Genomic DNA, 11,774 nt, shown 5'->3' on the forward strand with positions numbered 1-11,774 from the left:
GCACAGAACGACTTGGAGAAAAGGGGGCTGTGTTCAGCACAGCGGCCAAAGCGGACTGCACGGCTTATGCAACCTCTGTCAAAGGGTTGACGGCCAACACCAAGCACACGCACGCCTGCTTGCCTCTGGCCCTGCCCTGTCGTTCACATGCACCACCTATACGCGGGCATCGACACGCCCACACGCTGCCCTTTATGGAAATAAAATAAAATAAAAACTGAAATCAAGGAGAGAGAGAGAGAGAGAGTGAGAGAGAGAGAGAGTTTGAGAGTTTGAGAGAGTTTGAGAGAGAGAGAGAGAGAGAGAGAGAGAGTTTGAGAGAGAGAGAGAGAGCTTGAGAGCTTGAGAGCTTGAGAGCTTGAGAGCTTGAGAGCTTGAGAGCTTGAGAGAGAGAGAGAGAGAGAGAGAGAGAGAGAGAGAGAGAGAGAGAGAGAGAGAAAGAGAGAGAGAAAGAGAGAGAGCTTGAGAGAGTTTTTGAGAGAAGAGTATTTGAGAGAGAGTTTGAGATGACAAGTGCGAGTGACGACGACACACGCGTTTGGAAAAGGGCAGTGGGTATCAGAGTGTGACGCGGCGTACTGGGTTGACGTTGTGTGTGTGTGTGTGTGTGTGTGTGTGTGTGTATATGTACTTGGCGAGCGTGGAGCCTACGAGACCGGGGCGATTCTGCAGCGTGTCAACCAAGCCAAGCTGCTCTGGCGTCGCAGCAAGCGCGGTGCTGCCATCCCAAACGTAACATGCCATTGCCCACAGCAACCAGTCGTGCATTTGAAAGCAAGAACGGCCCCTAAGCCACCAAACACGCCCCCTCCCTCCCCTCAGAGTCCTCTCCAAGCCGACGCCTTCCCTCTTTGTTTTTTAACGTGAAGGTACTGCTTTGATCGTTGTGTGGTCGACTTCTGCCCCTCCCCTGGCCCTGCCAGCCTCCATTCTCCCCCTGCGGCCGGCGCATCATGTCCAGGACGATGCCGAATCGGGGCTGGCGATGCCGTCCATGATCAGGTCACTTCGAGTAATCTACGCATATGTTACACTTAATGTCGTTCTGTTGATGTACACAAAGACAACTGTCGTTATATTATACGGCATTAGTGTAGCAAAGCTTGAAGCAGGCTTCAGCACTGGGGTGGTGAATTGTTGAGAACTTGTGTTGCAAACAATGCATCCGTTGACTGACACGTCGCTCTCTCTCTCTCAAACTCTCTCTCTCAATTTTTTTTTCTATCTCAAAGTCGCTGAAAGGGCAGTCGGGGAGGGCGTGCGGTGTTGGGATCAGTGGGATAGCAGCGGCGGTCGGGGCGCTGGAAAGCACTGGATTTCCTTTCGCTTTTGTGCTGGGCTGGTGTTGGACGGATTGGCTAGCACTGGTGGATCGAACGATCCCGATCGCTGGCTCGGTCGTCACTCTTGCTTGATTTGAGATTTGAGTGTGCCTGGGGCTCTCCGGCCCACCTCTGGCCGCCAGCATGGCCATCTTTGATAATTTGAAGCGTTTCGACGCTTATCCCAAGACACTGGATGACTTTCGCGTCAAGACCTTTAGTGGTGCCGCCGTCTCCATCATTGCCATTATCATCATGGTGATTCTCTTCAGCTCCGAGCTCGTCTACTTGTACGCCTTCTTGCCCTGGGCCGCACCTTGCCTGCTGCTCGTCCAGGCTTGCTTCTTCTCGTCTATTCTAACGCCCTGCTGTCCTTCACCCATGCTTGCCACCAACCTCGGCCACTCCCTTCAATGTGTGCGCTGCCCTACATCATCCTTCACCTTTGATGCCTGCAGCCTATCCACTGACGTGCACGAGGAGCTCTTCGTGGACACGGCTCGCAACGAGAAACTGCGCATCAATCTGGACATTACCTTTCCCAAGATGCCCTGCGTCTACCTCAGCCTGGATGTCATGGACATTTCAGGTCCGTCCCTTTTGTTGAGCTCGTTCTTGTAATCCTGTCCTGTCCCCGTGCGCTGGCCATCCCAACTAACACCCAACACTTGCACAGGTGAAAACGAGCAAAACATTGACCACGACGTGTTTCGCCAACGGTTTGTCGCACTGCTTTGGCGCGCTGACTGCTTGTGTGCACAGCTTCTAGGCGCATTAAGAGTGTCTTTCTACCATCCTTTTTTGTCCCTCAATCGTATTGCCCGGATGCTTCGCTCATTGATGCGTGTAACATGCAGACTGGACGCTTCGGGTAATAAGATTTACAACGGCCAGGAGGAAATTGATGAGTTGGGCGAGAGTGTACGTTCCAGCCTACCCATGACCCAACACCAACAACACGTGTTTCCTGATGACTTGCTTATTTTTTTTTTTTCTCTCTCTCTCTTTCTCTCTCTCTCTCTCCTCGCACCTGTTCTGATCTCATCCATGACCGGTTGATACAGCACGCTGACAACGTCGCGGATAAGGCGCTGGACGGGTTGAAGGACTTGGATCCGAACCGCTGCGAGAGTTGCTACGGTGCAGAGGACACCGAGGGTCAATGCTGCAATACCTGCGCTCAGGTCCAGGAAGCCTATCGCAAGAAGGGTTGGGCCTTCCGTTCCGGCCAGGGTATCGCACAGTGTGAGCGCGAAGGTGCGTGCCGTGTCTCACCAGTGCCCAGAAATAGATCGTTCTCGTACCGAAAATGCGTCCTGTCCATGGCTTTGATGCTCATCTCAGTGCGCCATCCTGCTCTGGGATGTTAGGCTACGATGCCATGATGGAGGCACAGGAACGAGAGGGCTGTCAGCTGTATGGCCACCTGGAGGTGAACAAGGTGGCTGGCAACTTTCACATTGCCCCGGGCCGCAGCTTTGAGCAGCACAACATGCATATCCACGACATGCAATCCTTTGGTCGCGAAAAACTGGCCAAGTTCAACCTCACCCACGTCATTAACCACTTGAGCTTTGGCATCGACTATCCGGACCGCGTCAACTCACTCGACGGTCATGTTGAAGTTCCTAATGAATGTTCGTTCTGCTACTCGCCTCGTGCCCCGCTTCTTGTCCGTGCTTTGTGATGGCCATTTTTCATCACGATTGCCCGATTTGACTCTGACACCGTTGCTTGCACGGGGAAACCGTAATATCCAAATGGTCACCTGTTTGCAGATGGCGCGATCATGTATCAGTACTTTTTGAAGGTTGTTCCAACCCGCTACCGTTTCCTGTCTCAAACCGAGGTCAGCCATCTTGCACCATGCCTCCCATCCATGCGGCGATGCTCAAAGCAACAAGAATTCAGATGTTCACGTCAATGTCTTCTGTCGTCATATTTGAAATGCTTCAGATTGATACCAATCAGTACTCGGTCACCATGCACCAGCGTGAGATTCGTCCAGATCAGGGCACCTCAGGCCTCCCTGGCCTTTTCTTCATGTATGACATTAGTCCCATGAAGATCCAGCTCACGCAGTCCAGGTGAGTGCAAGTTTTGGTGTTGAACCATCATCGTACTTGTCTCGACCCGCCCTGCCCCGCTTACTTGTTTCGTTGGTGGTGTCTGCGCAGCCGCTCTTTCTTCCACTTTTTGACGGGCCTGTGCGCCATCATTGGCGGTGTTTACACGGGTCAGTGCTCGAAGAGTTCTTTTCCGCTTGACCTGTTCGTTTTGGTGTTGTTGCCTGGGATGCGAGCTCACCTATGTCGCCTGCGCCTGTTTTCCTTGGGTGTAGTGGCGGGCATGATCGATGGCTTCCTCTACCATGGCATCCGAACGCTCAAGGCCAAGCAGAACATGGGCAAGCTGGGCTAAAACTGTCGCTGCTAGAGAGAAAGGTGTTGGCACCACAACACCCACCAGGCATCAACAAGCCCCAATTGAAAAAGTCAGACCAAGCATGCCATGGCTTGCCGCGAAAACGACACTCCTCACGACACTCCTAACATCATCATGATGGTTAATGGCGAGCTGTTGAGCCAGGATACGAGCTCGGCATCCAGTCTAATCGAGAGAAGTGGGTACCATCACACATCATAATATTATTATCCAGCAGCCTTTTCTGTTTGGTCTCTCGCTCTTTGTGTGTGTGAGTGTATGCACGTTTTTCTGAATCTGTGTGACTATCTCTCTGACTCTCCGTCTTTCTGACTCTGTCTCTCTCTGTCGGTCTTTGTCCCTCTCTGCTCTGTGTCTCGCTCTCAATCTCTGTGTGTGTCTCTCTCTCTCTCTGTCTCTCTCTCTCTGTCTCTCTCTCTCTGTCTCTCTCTCTCTGTCTGTCTCTCTCTCTGTCTCTCTCTCTCTGTCTCTCTCTGTCTCTCTCTCTCTCTCTCTCTCTCTCTCTCTGTCTCTCTGTCTCTGTCTCTCTCTCTCTGTGTCTTCTTTCAGTTTTGCTCGATGGCTGCGCAGTCGTGGTCGTCACGTGGCGGGTTGATTGTGCTCTTGAGCTGGTTCTTGGTGGCCATTATCAAGGTTGAGGCGGAAAGGGGAGCGTCAAGCTCAAAGGGCGACATGTATAGCCGCGTGGTGCCGCGTTTGCACGCTGGCGTGCGGGCTGAGGAGATGCTGCGGGCGACCACGGCCATTGCCGAGCCGCGCTCTGGCAAGCACCTCAGCTCGCTCCTGGTGCTGCACGGCCTGGGAGACTCGGCTGATGGTTTCGGGGATGTCGTGTCCATTCTTGGTAGCATGTTTCCCGGTGCGTACGGATCCTGCAAAGGCGTGAAGCAACAAACAGAGTAGCTGAATGCCCCAACCACAGTGTGCAAGGTCTTGGGCTCATCCTTCAACTGAATGCTTGCATCGGTCTATAGATACCAAGTTTGTGGTGCCCAGTGCGCCCGCGCAGCCCGTGACCGTCAATGGGGGCATGGTCATGCCTTCATGGTACGACATCAGCAGCTTTGATGACCGTACCACACAAGAGTGCGCCGGTCTGCTTCAGTCCATCGAGTCGGTGCGCCACTTGGTCGAGGAGGAGTGTGCCAGCGTCGGCGACGACAAGGTGGCCATCATGGGCTTCTCTCAGGGTGGTGCCGTCGCCCTTCACACGGGACTGACCCACAACAAGCCACTGGCCGGGCTTTTGATTCTGTCCTCCTATTTGCCGCGCCCCGACCTGCTCAAGGTGTCGGAAGCAGCCAAGGAGGTGCCCGTGCGGTTTCACCACGGTACTATGGATGCCGTCGTTGATGTGCCCTGGGCCGAAGCCGCAAAGAAGGCCATTGAAGAGCAAGGCGTGACCAACACCGATTTCACGCCGTATCCTGGCATGGGCCACAGCGTACGTGCTTGCTGCAAGGGGGACGGGGGGAAACACATTTCGGGGGAGGCCATGTGGGGAATGAATGGGCGGCGAAGACGGGGCAAATCAGAGGCTTGGTGGTGCTGACGTGTTTTGTTTTTGTGTCGCATGTTACAGCTATCGCAGGACGAGCTGCAGAACATTGTCCACTTTCTCCGCGAGCGCTTGTAGGCCTGTCAGCTCTGGATACCTTGCGAGTGGGTCAGACCTTTGCTTTCTTTTCTTAATTGGAGTTGTGCATAACACGGGCTCTGTCATTTGCCCGCCCGCGGGCCAGGCACCGTACAAACTCAAAATCGGGGATGCCAGAAAGCTGATCACACCGGTGCGTGGGTCAAGAATTGCCGTCGGGCTATGGTTTGAACAGGAAACAGAGCAAAAATTGGAGCAAAACTGTTGAATTGGGATTCCCAAGGTCGGATGGAAGGGAAGGGTTTCTCGTCTCAACACATGCTGTCATGGGTCGTCTGAGCCTAAAGGGAAACGGGGAGGCATGGCGGGGCGGTCGGGGAAGAGTTGGAAAGCTGGATCAGGAATGTGCTTGTATTGGTTCGTTTACTTGCGAACGCAGCCATCGAAAATGTTCTGAATCTTCTGCCACACATTGGCGGGCTTGTCGGCCGCATCGACCGACGCGTGGATGCCCTGGGAGAACACAAACGCGCATGCAACACAGGGCGCAAGCGTGTGAGAAAGGGGCGAAAGCAGCGGGGCTGCTGCCGGGCGCTTTGCCACACACACAGACCCGGACACGGACACACACAAGACCATGCAAGGCCCATAGCGTATGTACCTTCTTGGTGTAGTAATCGACCAGGGGAGTAGTGCTCTCGTGGTACACGACCAGGCGCTTCTTGAGGGCATCGACGTTGTCGTCCGAGCGCTTGATGAGGGGTTCACCGGTCAAGTCGTCCTTGCCAGCCACCTTGGGTGGGTTGAACTCGGTGTGGTACGAGCGGCCCGAGGCCTTGTGAATGAGACTGTGGCGGGAGAGACAAGGATGCAAGAGCGATCAGATAAGAGGGCACAGGGAGACATGTTTGGGCTGCAATCAGCAGCTCAAGGAAAGAACACGCGGTCAGAGCCGAGCGGGAGCAAGGACAAGGCAGAAGACGAACCGGCCCTCGATACGGCGGACGAGGAGGCTGTCATCAATCTTGAACTCGAGGGCAGCGTTGAGCTTGGTCTTGCGCTGGGCCAGCAGATCATCGAGCTAAACGGGTGGCAGGCGGGTGACATGAGCAAAGCACTCGGAGGAAAGGGGGTCAGATGCCGATGCTGAAGGAAGCACTGACACCAGGCAACATGAGCCAACCTTCTCAGCCTGGGTGACGTTGCGAGGGAAGCCATCGAGGAGGAACCCAGCGGCGCACTCGGGCGTGTCGAGGTTATCACGGATGAGGCCCACCACAATCTCGTCGCTCACAAGCTGCGGGAATCAGAGGAGCGCCAATGAGCGCAAGATGCATGTGGGAAGAGGGCCGAGGCGGGTGTGTTTCTGCATGTGTGTGGGGTACCTTGCCAGCATCCATGACGGCCTTGGCTTGCTTGCCCATCTCGGTACCGGCGGCGACGGCAGCACGGAGCATGTCACCCGTGGCCAGGTGGCACACACTGTACTTGTCCACAATGTTCTGGGCCTGCAGCCGAGGGGATCAGGATCGGTGTGAGCACAAATTTTGTCGAAAACGCGGCTGCAGCAACGACGCCAACTTCTTGCCTGAGTGCCCTTGCCGGCGCCAGGGGGGCCGATGAGGACGGCGCGCAACTTGTTGTCAGACATGATGGCGAGTTGAGAAGAATCTGCGGATCGTGATGAGATCAGCCGGCAAACGGTGAGTTGAGGCTGATCCCGCCAGTGTGGTGCACAGCAGCAACAAGAAACACACACAAGACGAGACGCCCCCAAGCATCCCAACGACGACACACGCATCAGGTTGCATTGAAGCCCACCCCGACCAACGCCCACCCGTCCCCGTCCCGCGCTCTCCCGTCCCGCCGATACTCGAAAGACCCGGCACAGAGAGCGAGAGACTGAACATCGAGCCCCCTCCCCTCTCTCTCCTCTGCTTCAGTAAGCGATCAGCGTCTCAAGATCTGTCTAGACCCACTGTCATGGCCAGTCTTCAGACGCCTGAGAAGCATCTGGCCAGACTACAGCAGCAGCAGAAGGAGGGGGAGGAGGGCGGGAGGAGGGCGGGAGGGGCGCAGGGAGGGGGGTCGCTGCCATTTTGGAGGCGATGTGTCTTGAACCATTACCAAGTGTTAACCGTAGAAAGTGTGTGTGGTCGTGGCACATGGAAGTGTAACAGTCACGCTTATTCACACTTTGAGGTTTGACACACTATGTCAAACGTCACACTTGGAGCTGATACGTGACCTTACCAAAGCTGTCGAGTATCAGAGAGGCGAAAGAAGTGACCATAGTAATATCTTCAACAGGAGACGAAGCCAGTGAAATGGTCCGTGCTTGTTTGATGGCAGCCAGCAGGAAGCGACCCGGGTCTGCAGGAAGAAGAGCTGGCTGGGTCACAAATCAGGCCAGAGAGACAGGAGTGTTTGAGGGCTGTGCAGGTCTGAGCTCCCATGCATTTTGGTCATCACCGGAGTCGACCGCCGGAGCAGCCGGAGCACACATACTCGCAGCTGTCGTCGCAGTTGTTGCACACACGTTACACACCCCTGCAACACACGGTTGATTATGATTCGTCACACATGTCCAACAGTTACACACGGCCCGTACCTTTATCCGATCACACCCACGAGCACGATTGACCACACCCTGCATTCATATGGTGTCACCGTGACAATAAAACGGATGACATTGGAAGGTGCGCGTGTGAGGCAGAGAATGGCTTTAACGGGTGTGATGATGTCAGAGAAAGATGCCATGGAGGCGTCACAAGCAGAGAATGGCCACAATCACTTGCCCGTACCAGACCAAATCACAAGGTGTAACAGAGATACACGGTTTACAACGCATCTTGTTCAGACAATAAAGTCAAGGAGCCGTTGATAGCAGAGAAAGTCAAAGAGACGGAAACCGTACTTTGAACCGAGCGAACGCTGTCGCGGACGTCAGTGTGTGCGTGCGCGCGCCGTCGCCGTGTGTGTGTGTGTGTGTGTGTGCGTGTGTGTAAATGCATTCGAGGTCACGCAACCGGCAGCTAGCTTGCTGCATTGCACGGCATTATCACTGGGAACTGGCAGCCGAGCTACTAGAAAACCGGCGGTGATTATCGAGTGGCAACTCCTGGTTTTGAGGCACAAAAGGCCGCACGTTGTCTCTCGTCGAGGTCACGCGCCACGAGGTGGCCTCCGTCTCTGTCTCGGCAGCGCGTCAGGTCCGAGCCATCCCTGGCGCTGTGAGGAGGCAGTTTGGACCTGCTTATTCGAGTTGTTCTTCGTGCCTACCCCTCGCTGTCTGGACCAAGGCGGAGGACATTGGTCGTCTAAGTCATCCAGCCCACACGCACGCGCAGGACCCTTTTTTTTTCGTTGCGCGCATCCTTTCAGCTTGGAGCCGAGCCCGATCCGGCCGTTTCTTCCGTTCCGATGGTCCGTCACCTCTTTTCGCAGTTGGTAAGCTCAGACATAAGAGCCAAACAAGCCTGCATAGTCAGCTAATCTACAGGTCCCTAGCTCTGGTGTTGAGGTCGCCGGGCTTCGACCATGCTCACATGACACCCTCTCCTTGCCGCCGTAGACTGTTGGTGAGCAGGACGCCACCACCATCATGCCCCCGCGGCCAGAATGGCGCCACCGCCCACCTACGAGTCTCTCTCGCCTTGGGCAGCTCTTACGGGGTCATCGTGGCACCGAGCGTCTCTTTCAGGCCGAACACAATCCTACCGTGACACCATATCGGCCGTTGGCCGCCATGGCCGCTGCAGCTGCCCTGCCCATGCAAGGGGCCGCCCCCACGTCCCACGGGCTCCAGGGGAGTGGCGGCGAGAGCGGTGGGTCTGGTGGCAATCGGCCAAGTGGCCAGCCTCCTTCTTCCGGCCCTTCGTCCCCTACCACTCCCCCGGCAGCAGCACGCTACAACCTGACTTACACCGAGCGTCTGATGAGTTCGGGCACGGGCGCCTTTCTCACCTCAGCCATGAGTGCGTGCCGTCAATTGCTGCCGCGTACAACTGTATGCCCACGTATTTACCGGCCGTCCTCAAAGCCAAAGTTCTCATGACTCTTCTCTTCTCTTCCCTTCTCTCCTTCTCCCCCTCTCCCTCTTCAGTGACCCCGTTTGATGTAATCAAGACGCGACTTCAAGCGCAAAATCAACCTCGATTCCAGAGTAGGTGCCGATAACCGCCACCTTCTTATTTGTCCCCTGAATCAGCTAGCAATGCCCGTCTGTCTCATACGTAGCTCCACGCATTTAGACTGTGTGCGCGAGGCGTACTGCGGCATGGTGGAGAGTGGTCCCCCTTGCCCCACTTGTGGACGGCCCCGCCTGCATCTCACCGGCACCGTGGTGCGTTGTGCAGTTTGCGGCCCAACGGCATAACCGTCATGCGTTGTTCCCTTTCCTTTTTGACCGTCTCCCTTTGTAGTCCTCTCACGTTTGTCCATGCCGCCTTTGCCTCTGTAGGACGCTTTTTATCAAATCTTCCGCCACGAAGGCGCCGCCGCCTTGTGGCGGGGCATGGCCCCTACCATGTACGAGACACGGGTGCATGCAGCCACACAATGCTCGAGACGATTGCCTCCAACTGGGCGCCTCATGCTTTTCTTATGTCATGACCAACCCCATCAGGATCATGTCCGTGCCCAGCACAGTCATTTACTTTAGCACCTACGATGTCTTGCGCGACTCTGCTCCCATCAAGGATTGGACTTACGGTGCCGGCGTAGCTGGTGCCACCTCTCGCGGTAAGCTCTTGGTGCGGAGCTCAACAACCTTGGCGCCTAGTTTGGTCCTGCAAACGGAGCAAACCAGCTTGCGGGGTGCTCACGGGAGGCCATGCTGCTGCCCACTGCCCCTGATTCCTATCGGTAGTGTTTGCAGCGAGCATTATCTCTCCACTCGAGCTTGTCCGAACCAAGATGCAGGCTGCTACCTATAACAGCTATCGCGGTGCGTTCAGCTACAGCGTTGATGCCCGCCATTTTCCGGCGCCGCACTGGGACACCAGCTCACTCACCGCGTCGCTTTGACTGGCCGTTCCATTTGTTTCGGCCTGCTTGCGTTTGCACTTTAGAGTTGATGCAAGTCGTGCAGACGGCGGTCAAGCTTGGCGGCGTCCGCGTGCTGTGGCGTGGTCTCGGCCCAACGCTGCTGCGCGACGTCCCCTTTTCAGGTTCGAAAATCACTACGGTTGATTGCCCAGTGACCTGGCTTTGGCCCGTGCCTTTGATGGTCAGGGGTGTGGCGAACCTCTTGAAAAAAAAGAGTGGCCATGTCATAACATGGTCTTGCCTCTTGACCCATGCTCATGGCTTGCCTTTTTGCTGTAGCTTTGTATTGGTTTGGGTATGAACGGCTGCGCGAGACTCTGGGCCGGCATCAGTTTGGGCCACATTTCCGTGCGGATACGTCTCCGTTGTGGATTGCCTTTACGGCGGGAGCACTCTCTGGAACAGTGGCCGCGGCCATCACTTTGCCTTTTGATGTTATCAAGACGCGTCAGCAAACGCTGCTGGGCGAGCTGGTATCACGTGCGTGTTGCGCCTGCTGCTCGGCCACCTTTTGTGCTTGTGGACTCATTGCCTTTGGGCTTTGCTCGTGCGTATCTGGGCCGATTTGGTTCATGCAGAACTGGGTCGTGGATCGAACGCGGCAGCAAGCTTGCGCAAGGGACGCGAAACGGCTTGGTACATTATCCGTGACGTGCTGCGCACTCACGGCTACCGCGGCTTGTGGGCCGGTATGTAATCATGCTGCTTGAGCGTGGAGCTGGCGTCTTTCTCCCTGAGCCATAGCGGTACATTATCCGTGAACTCAATGGATCAATATGTTGTGCCCTCGCTTTTTTCCTCTCCTTTTTTTTTTTTTTTTCCATTTCCATTGGTTTAGGGTTGACGCCTCGAATCGCCAAGACGGCACCGGCCTGTGCCATAATGATTTCCACATATGAATATTCAAAGCGCATCTTTATGCAGCCCCCCCTCCAGGATCAGTGATGACAACAGCCCGCGTGTATATTCGCGGGTGGTAATTCGTGTGTGTACGTCCGTGTGAGTTCCTGTGTATTCGTGTGTGTGTGTGTGTGTGTGTGTGTCCATTGCTTCCCCCCCCCCCCCCGGTCTTGAGATGTGCCGCGTGCCATCTTCAAACTTCTGCTCCACGAAAAAGGCTGACAATTAAGTTCTTCGAATCGAAACACACACTTCGAAAAGACTTTTATCTATTTTTCCCCTTTTATCTTTAACCACCACACACTCACCAACATGCTCTCATGTGGTCGTGTACCGTATGTGTGGCACCATGTGTTATCGGTGTCGTTGACTCTCTTTCCTCTCTCTCTATTCTCTTTATTCTCTTTACCCTCCCCTCTCTCTCTCTCTCTCTCTCTCTCTCTCTCTCTCTCTCTCTCTCT

The 11,774-nt window shown here is 55.2% G+C and overlaps 5 protein-coding genes across 5 annotated transcripts; 3 read left to right on the forward strand and 2 right to left on the reverse strand.

Annotated features, from left to right (window-relative positions):
* Positions 1 to 223: 223 nt before the first annotated feature.
* MONBRDRAFT_28987 (uncharacterized protein) lies at positions 224 to 725 on the reverse strand (the record flags this gene model as incomplete). The annotated part of the gene is made up of 2 exons (XM_001749435.1): positions 224 to 578; positions 652 to 725. The coding sequence occupies 2 exons, from the start codon at positions 723 to 725 to the stop codon at positions 224 to 226; spliced, it is 429 nt and encodes a 142-aa protein (XP_001749487.1).
* Positions 726 to 1,231: 506 nt separating this feature from the next.
* On the forward strand, positions 1,232 to 3,846 carry MONBRDRAFT_34133 (uncharacterized protein). Its single transcript, XM_001749379.1, has 10 exons — positions 1,232 to 1,612; positions 1,781 to 1,911; positions 1,999 to 2,041; positions 2,180 to 2,243; positions 2,387 to 2,579; positions 2,693 to 2,959; positions 3,101 to 3,171; positions 3,279 to 3,409; positions 3,500 to 3,558; positions 3,664 to 3,846. The coding sequence occupies exons 1-10, from the start codon at positions 1,467 to 1,469 to the stop codon at positions 3,741 to 3,743; spliced, it is 1,185 nt and encodes a 394-aa protein (XP_001749431.1). The 5' UTR covers positions 1,232 to 1,466; the 3' UTR covers positions 3,744 to 3,846.
* A 479-nt stretch (positions 3,847 to 4,325) lies between these two features.
* Positions 4,326 to 5,476, forward strand: MONBRDRAFT_34134 (uncharacterized protein; the record flags this gene model as incomplete). The annotated part of the gene is made up of 4 exons (XM_001749380.1): positions 4,326 to 4,626; positions 4,742 to 4,960; positions 5,056 to 5,211; positions 5,350 to 5,476. The coding sequence occupies 3 exons, from the start codon at positions 4,326 to 4,328 to the stop codon at positions 5,118 to 5,120; spliced, it is 585 nt and encodes a 194-aa protein (XP_001749432.1). The 3' UTR covers positions 5,121 to 5,211; positions 5,350 to 5,476.
* A 140-nt stretch (positions 5,477 to 5,616) lies between these two features.
* On the reverse strand, positions 5,617 to 7,145 carry MONBRDRAFT_34135 (uncharacterized protein; the record flags this gene model as incomplete). Its single annotated transcript, XM_001749436.1, has 6 exons — positions 5,617 to 5,877; positions 6,026 to 6,212; positions 6,351 to 6,445; positions 6,548 to 6,661; positions 6,750 to 6,872; positions 7,014 to 7,145. The coding sequence occupies 6 exons, from the start codon at positions 7,143 to 7,145 to the stop codon at positions 5,788 to 5,790; spliced, it is 741 nt and encodes a 246-aa protein (XP_001749488.1). The 3' UTR covers positions 5,617 to 5,787.
* A 1,967-nt stretch (positions 7,146 to 9,112) lies between these two features.
* Positions 9,113 to 11,358, forward strand: MONBRDRAFT_28991 (uncharacterized protein; the record flags this gene model as incomplete). The annotated part of the gene is made up of 10 exons (XM_001749381.1): positions 9,113 to 9,341; positions 9,470 to 9,529; positions 9,618 to 9,709; positions 9,827 to 9,894; positions 9,992 to 10,107; positions 10,235 to 10,312; positions 10,437 to 10,535; positions 10,693 to 10,893; positions 10,992 to 11,102; positions 11,252 to 11,358. 10 exons carry the CDS (start codon positions 9,113 to 9,115, stop codon positions 11,356 to 11,358), a joined length of 1,161 nt encoding a protein of 386 aa, XP_001749433.1.
* Positions 11,359 to 11,774: the final 416 nt, after the last annotated feature.

Source organism: Monosiga brevicollis, genomic scaffold (genome assembly GCF_000002865.3).
Source record: "Monosiga brevicollis MX1 MONBRscaffold_30 genomic scaffold, whole genome shotgun sequence".
Lineage (NCBI taxonomy): Eukaryota > Choanoflagellata > Craspedida > Salpingoecidae > Monosiga > Monosiga brevicollis.